Here is a 7,787-nt window from a genome sequence, read left to right on the forward strand (position 1 = left end):
AGTCCCCTAGGGCTAACAGCAACGAAGTAAAAAAAGACTGAGGTCTAGGGGGAGGTGGAGCCTATTTATACCTCATGGAGGAGGGGATTAAAATTTAATTGTTATTTTTTCATTAAATATTCCTTCGTCCCAGGGGCTCGCAGGGGCGAATTTATCCCATATGTTGTGATGCCAATGGGACGTAAGGGAAACATTTTTTTTAATCTCAACTGGCACCAGAGTGTTATACAGATTTACATCTCTTTAAAAAAAAAAAAAAAAATCTCAAGCCTTCCAGTACTTATTAGCTGCTGTATGTCCTGCAGGAAGTGGTGTATTCTTTCCAGCGTGGAGTTGAGAGTCTATTTTATTTGTGTTATATTCTTAAAATTTATACTTGCTTTGTGTAACGCTTTGCGAGCAGCTGCAGGGGAAAGGCTATGCACCTTCGCCAATTGATAACAGCTAGGGCAGTTGGAGACTAATGGTCCTTTTACACGGAACGATTTATTGTTCGTTTTTGCACGATAACGATCGAATTCGAACGTGCAAACGCAGCGAACGATCAAACGACGAGCGAGAAATGGTTCATTTTGATCTTTCAACATGTTCTCAAATTATCGTTGGTCGTTCGCAAAAAAATTCGCAGATCGTTCAGTGTAAACAGTCTTTCAACGATTTCACCTATGTGTGAGATAAGCTTAAACAATCGCAAAACGATCGCATAACGATTTTTCCGTACGATGTATCATTCCGTGTAAACGCTGATCGTTATAAAAAAAACATAGTTCATTCAAAATCGTTAATCGTGCGATCGGGCGAATTATTGTTAGGTGTAAAAGGACCATAACACCATGACTTCTTATGTAGGAGGTGTCTTCCTCTTCCTAATCAGCTTGAATACTGGCTTGGTCTCATGTTTTTGTTGGAAACTCACAGCAGGCTGCAGCTGCCCTACCAATTAGACAGCACCCAGGTATATCTGGAGACTTTATTATAATGGTGGTTTTAGACGGAACGATTATCGTTCGAATTTGCACAATAACGATCGCATTTGAGCGATAATCGTTCCGTGTAAACACAGCGAACGATCAAGCAACGAGTGAGAAAGTTCTCAAATCATCGTTGGTCGTTTGCAAAAAATTCGCAGGATGTAAACAGTCTCACAAATTTAAGCTATGTGTGAGATAGGCTTAAACGATCGCAAAACAATTTTTCCGTACAATATATCGTTCCGTCTAAGTGCTGATCGTTATGAAAAACACATCGTTCATTCGGAATCGTTAATCTTGCGATCGGCCGAATTATTGCTCCGTGTAAAAGTACCATAAGTCTTACCCTAACACCAGTCTGACACAGTGCCCCCTGCTGCCACCTCTGTCCATGTCAGGAACTTCCAGAGCAGGAGCAAATGCCCACAGAAAATCTCTCCTGCTCTGGACAGTTCCTGACACAGACAGAGATGGCAGCAGAGAGCACAGTGACAGACTGGAAAGAATACACCACTTCCTGCAGGACATACAGCAGCTGATAAGTACTGGAAGACAGAGATTTTAAAATTTGCGAATCTGTTTAACTTTTTGGTGCCACATTTGAAAACAGTCTTTTTCTCCGGAGTAACCCTTTAAGCTAATTGAAAGTTTTATAAAGCTGTATGCAGATTTAGTGGTAGCTGCACAGGGAAAGCAGCCCCTATGATCCATGGTGAAAACATAAATGGACTGAAATGGGCTAAAAATAAGATGAAAGTGAAAACATTCCATGTACTGTCTCTTGCAGGTCAGCCATTTAAACTGAGAGAATTTACCTGTGGCCCCACAAATATTACCCTCGCCATGTTGTTTGGCAACAGGTTTGACTACAAGGATCCTATGTACATGCAGCTGCTGGATCTGATCCATCATACTTTTATTTTGCTTGGCTCTCTCTCTATACAGGTATGTGATTTTTTGTTTTATTTTAAATGCAAATCATCTTCCATATAAGAACAATACTAGAGCTAGCTCTTTGGAACAGGATGTATTGGCTAGGCCTCACCTCCACCCTTATTACAAAAGCTGCCAACCAAATCGGACACTGTGACACCCAACTATATGTTCGTCAAACCACAACCACTTTATACATTGTTATGTTAGGCTGGGTTCACACTGCGTTTTTAGCATACGTTTAACGGATCCGTTTTTTTTAACAGACAAAAAAAAACAACGTCAGCAACGTTTTTGTGTCCGTCAAAAAAAAACTGATCCGTTTTGATCCGTTTTTTTTTTTATAATGGAGGTCAATGGAAAAACGGATCAAAACGGATGCACACAAATGCATCCGTATTTCCAAAAAAATGGATGAAAAAGACGGATTTCAAAAACGCACTGTGAACCCAGCCTTATTTACACAGTTTCTTTTGCTTTGGTTTACATAAAACATATTTCTGCCAGTCTGTGCTTAACCAGGAAATTACTTTCTTTTTCAGTTCTATAACATGTACCCAATGCTTTCAATATTTCTGAAGACTCCCAGGATCGTACTGGAGAAGCTTGATCAGATTAACAAAATGATAAAACGTGACATGCAGGCCAAAAGGAAGAAAATGGATGTCAACTGCCTGAGCTCATTCATCGAAGCTTTGGTTTGCAAGCAAGAAGAGGTCATTACAATATCTAGTCTGTGAGGTGGTCTATAGCGTCTTCTCAAAGATCTGCCGAAACAGACACTATCATCGCTTCTCGGCCTTTTGGCTAAGATCAAGTGTAGTATCTGTTCTTATCAGTTTGATATCAGACACGTTCCCTATCTGGGGACCAGGTTCAGTGCACAAAAAAAACGGGGGAGATTTATCAAACATGGTGTAAAGTGAAACTGGCTCAGTTGCCCCTAGCAACCAATCAGATTCCACCTTTCATTTTCCAAAGAGTCTGTGAGGAATGAAAAGTGGAATCTGATTGGTTGCTAGGGGCAACTGAGGCAGTTTCACTTTACACCATGTTTGATAAATCTCCCCCATGGCATATCTCTATAATTATGCCAGGCAGACAATAACCATATAAAAAGCACCTGTTGGGTAGTGCCCTCATAAAAAGTGAGAGTACATCTATATATACCCACATAACACATGCATATCATGGAGTTAACAGGAAGCTTACCAAAGAGTAACCCAGTATATACCATCTACAGCATGGGTGTCAAACTCAAATACACAGTGGGCCAAAATTAAAAAATAGGACAAAGTCGCGGGCCAACCTTGATAATTATTGAAGCGCGAATGCAGCGGTCCTGGCACTGTCAGTGTTTGTGCGTCTCCAAGCACTGTGCACTATGATGAATGACATGATAAATTGCTATGATATAATTAAACCACAACCCATGTAGTAGCCAACCCAACCAAAATTGCCCAACATATTAGCTAGCCCTCCCAATAGTGCCCAAATAGTAGCCAGCTTCCCAGTGCCCCATATAATAGCCAGCCCTCCCCAATAGTCTCTTATATAGTAGCCAGCCTTCCCCAATAGTCTTATATAGTAGCCAGCCCTCCCTAATAGTCTTATATAGTAGCCAGCCCTCCCCAATAGTCTTATATAGTAGCCAGCCCTTGCCGATAGTCTCATATAGTAGCCAGCCCTCCCCAATAGTCTTATATAGTAGCCAGCCCTCCCCAATAGTCTTATATAGTAGCCAGCCCTCCCTAATAGTCTTATATAGTAGCCAGTCCTCCCCAATAGTCTCTTATATAGTAGCCAGCCCTCCCCAATAGTCTTATATAGTAGCCAGCCCTCCCCAATAGTCTCTTATGTAGTAGCCAGCCCTCCCCAATAGTCTTATATAGTAGCCAGCCCTCCCTAATAGTCTTATATAGTAGCCAGCCCTCCCCAATAGTCTTATATAGTAGCCAGCCCTTGCCGATAGTCTTATATAGTAGCCAGCCCTCCCCAATAGTCTTATATAGTAGCCAGCCCTCCCCAATAGTCTTATATAGTAGCCAGTCCTCCCCAATAGTCTCTTATATAGTAGCCAGCCCTCCCCAATAGTCTCTTATGTAGTAGCCAGCCCTCTCCAATAGTCTTATATAGTAGCCAGCCCTCCCCTCCCCCATAGTCTCCTATAGTAGCCAGCCCTTCCCCATAGTCTCATATAGTAGCCAGCCCTCCCCAATAGTTCCACATAGTAGCCAGCCCTCCCCAATAGTCTTACATAGTAGCCAGCCTCCCCAATAGTCTTATATAGAAGCCAGCCCTCCCCATACTCTCCTATAGTAGCCAGCCCCTCCACATAGTCTCATATAGTAGCCAGCCCTCCCCAATAGTCTTATATAGTAGCCAGCCCTCCTCCATAGTCTTATATAGTAGCCAGCCCTTCCCCATAGTCTTATATAGTAGCCAGCCCTCCCCAATAGTCTCATATAGTAGCCATCCCTCCCCCATAGTCTAATATATAGTAGTCAGCCCTCCCCATAGTCTAATATATAGTAGCCAGCCCTCCCCATAGTCTCATTTAGTAGCCAGCCTTTCCCAATAGTCTTATATAATAGCGGAATAAGAAAGGTTATGTGTGAGATCAACTGATAGAAAGTCTAATGAGGTGAACCTGTGATTCTCCTATACCCTAGGAGGGAAAAATAACTATTGGAAAAGAAGGGTGACAGGTCCTCAAGGAAGACTGTATAGGTGTAAAATGGTATAAAACATATAGCTTTATTTACTATATAAATCATCGTCTATAATAAATACATGATAAACTAATACATCATAGAAAAATTGAGAAAGCAGTTTGTATGTTGCAAATAGACAGAAAAAACTTCAAGAAAAAAAGGTATAAAATCATAAAAGGGTAGGATAAATGGTTATAGAGTCAATAAACCTTGGGGTGATCAGCCTTACGAGGTATTGGAAAATAAAAAATGTAAAAATATATAAAAATATATATAAAAATTATGCATATTTAATTTGGCCGTAAAAGTGGATTGTTATAAATCTGCGCAGGTGATATATATAAAGTACATAGAGCCCGTTGGTGAGAGCGTCTTTTGATGTTGTAAACTTCGCAATGTGCAGCAAAAAGTCATTAATCGGATAATAGCCGGCTTCTTAGAGGAAAATTAAGACAGTTGTTTAATGTAGCTCGGCCCGATTGTTCAATCAAATCTTACTGGATGTGGTAAGTTAGTGGTGCTGTATGCACCGCTCACCCGTCTGGCGACTTTGGAATCTCCTTGCGGTGTCAGGCCGATGGAGTATCCTGGTATAAGCTGCTGTCGGTGAGTGATGTTTCTGGTTGCTGTCAGTACTTCAGGCGCTCAGGGCAATGAGTAGAAGCTCCTTTTATAATTGAGAAAAACCTGCGCATGCGTATTGTGCTTTGTTGGCCGCCGGACCTCTGGGTATTTTTGGCGGTAAGTCCACTTGTACGGCAAAAGGAAAAGATTAGTCAAAAATTTGTCATATAGGTGTAAATCAAGCTGGACGCCTTTCAAAGTCTCCCTAGACTTTTTCCTCAGCAGCAAGTTAGTACTAACTTGCTGCTGAGGAAAAAGTCTAGGGAGCTCACAGGTGGAGACTAGCTGCTATGATGTGTCTGCACACACACAGAAGAGAGGATCCTGCCCACTATACCTCTATAACATACTCATAGAAGCAGCACCAGCATAGGACATAAAAAAGCAGTACTAAATAGTATAAGCTGTGAATCCAGCACCTACTAGAGCTAGTGCATCTCTCTGTTACTGTCCTCGGCAAACTCATGTTCTCACATACCCTCTCACTAAGATCTCTACTTTACGCTGTAACCTGATCCTTCAGTGAGATGATAGTCGGCCTCATCAAGATAAGAGGAGAGAAAAATGAGCCTGATCAATGAAAAAGAGGCTACAAATTTTTCGAAAAATAGCCATCAATAATTTCAACCTTATTGTACTTTCTTTTGATCCAGGAACGGACAAATAAAGATTCTTTTTTTCATGATGATAACATGCTGGCTACAGTACTAGACCTGGTTATGGCCGGTACAGAGACCACCTCTACAACATTACATTGGGGGATTCTGCTACTAGCCAAATATCCTGAAGTACAGAGTGAGTTTTATTTCCTGAAAAAAACAACAAAACCAACTTTATAATTTAATATAAAAATAGATATCCCAGCTCTTCCCTGGTGGCAGATGTCAAAGGAGAGAATGGTCGGGCACGTTGGGTTTTAGCAACCCTATCGTTCTCAGGGAGATAAGCCACCACAGTAATCTGTGTTTTATATACTTACAGAAAAAGTTCAAAAAGAAATCAATTTGGTTCTTGGATCTGGACGTCTCCCAAGGTATGAGGACAGAAATGCTATGCCCTATGCCCATGCTGTGGTACATGAAATTCAGAGATTTGCCAATGTCATCCCACATCTTGCACATGCCACAGCTACAGACACCAACTTCAGAGGATACCATATTCCCAAGGTGAGTCAATACTTATAACAAAGAATGGCTCACTGCAAACTCACTGCAATGCAGCATGAGGAACGTCTGCTTAACTTTACGGCACTGCATACTCTGGCAGTGCAAGCCTCAAGAAACTGAATGGTCCAAAGCTCTAGTACCTTGCACCACTGCATGGAGTGCATGGAGGAGCATACGCAGACCTTGAAAAGGTTACTGGGATCCTTTCAAACAGCTGATGGGTGGGGGTGCAAGCAGTCAAAATATTGCTTATCTAAAATCGATGGCCTATTTGGAGGACAGGCTGTCAATTTTGTAAGACAAGGTAAGACACCTATTGCACACGTCAATTACACGTAAAAACCCCGGATCACTGGACCATAACCAGACCATAATAAAACAATATACAGACCATAAAAGACAATCATCTCCAATAAAACGAAGCAAGATAGCGCTGTGACCTAGCTTCTCTTTTTATAAAGGATACAGTAAATTAAACTGAGGAACATAAAATAAGTGGATTATTCTTTTATTCTATTTCTAGGGAACAACCGTGATCCCGCTGCTTACATCCGTGCTGTATGACAAACGTCACTGGGAAACTCCATTTCAGTTTAATCCCAACCACTTCTTAGACAAAGATGGGAGATTTGTAAAGAACGAAGCTTTTATGCCCTTCTCCACAGGTAACTCCCTGTCAAAGTGTGGCATGTGCAGAGTATAAACCGGAGACAGTAACCCTCTAAAATGAACGGTTTTGCCCAATACCTACAGCTGTATCATGAGTCCTCTCTTACATATTTGTGTTTCTCTATAGGGCGCAGACTTTGTGTGGGGGAGAGTCTTGTGAAGATGGAACTGTTCATATTTATTACAGGATTACTTCAAAAGTTCACATTAACCCCTCCACATGGTATGACGGAGTGTGACTTAGATCTTGATGCCGTCCAATGTTTCACACTAAGGCCGCAGCTTCACCTGGAGTGCTGTGCTGTGGTGAAATAATCCGTCTATAGGAGGAGTGCACTGTATCCCTGGAGAGAATATATTATCTGGTGGGGGCCCGAATTATAGGACCCCTGCTAAACCGTATGACACATAACCCCGTGGGTTCAGACAGTTCATGCCCCTTGTTCTTTAGATCTATAACTACAAGAAGAGAAGAAAATGTGGCTGCATAGTCCTGATAGAAGCAATGACTCAGGGGGGAGGATATGCCAGCAGGTAATAAAGATAAGCACTGTATGCCTCTATATGAGATTAGGTGCATGGAGATAGGGTATGGGCTCATAGCCGCCTACAGGAGCCATAAACACAACATAGACGCTATGCTTTGCCATAAGCAAACTCCATTTTTAGTTTACATAATCACATAATAAATAAAACATCACTAAAAGAAA

The 7,787-nt window shown here is 41.6% G+C and overlaps 1 protein-coding gene and 1 pseudogene across 1 annotated transcript in view; both read left to right on the plus strand.

Annotated features, from left to right (window-relative positions):
- The window catches only part of LOC138801258 (cytochrome P450 2W1-like), a 45,177-nt gene extending 37,390 nt beyond the window's left edge, over nucleotides 1–7,787 (plus strand). Inside the window, exons 12-17 of the mRNA XM_069983870.1 lie at nucleotides 1,759–1,916; nucleotides 2,447–2,620; nucleotides 5,896–6,037; nucleotides 6,224–6,408; nucleotides 6,932–7,073; nucleotides 7,205–7,787. Coding sequence (XP_069839971.1) covers nucleotides 1,759–1,916; nucleotides 2,447–2,620; nucleotides 5,896–6,037; nucleotides 6,224–6,408; nucleotides 6,932–7,073; nucleotides 7,205–7,392 — 989 coding nt within the window. The 3' untranslated portion in view covers nucleotides 7,393–7,787. The remainder of the gene's footprint in view (nucleotides 1–1,758; nucleotides 1,917–2,446; nucleotides 2,621–5,895; nucleotides 6,038–6,223; nucleotides 6,409–6,931; nucleotides 7,074–7,204) is intronic.
- Nucleotides 2,692–2,794, plus strand: LOC138802254 (U2 spliceosomal RNA; annotated as a pseudogene).

This window comes from Dendropsophus ebraccatus, chromosome 9 (assembly GCF_027789765.1).
Source record: "Dendropsophus ebraccatus isolate aDenEbr1 chromosome 9, aDenEbr1.pat, whole genome shotgun sequence".
Classification (NCBI taxonomy): domain Eukaryota; kingdom Metazoa; phylum Chordata; class Amphibia; order Anura; family Hylidae; genus Dendropsophus; species Dendropsophus ebraccatus.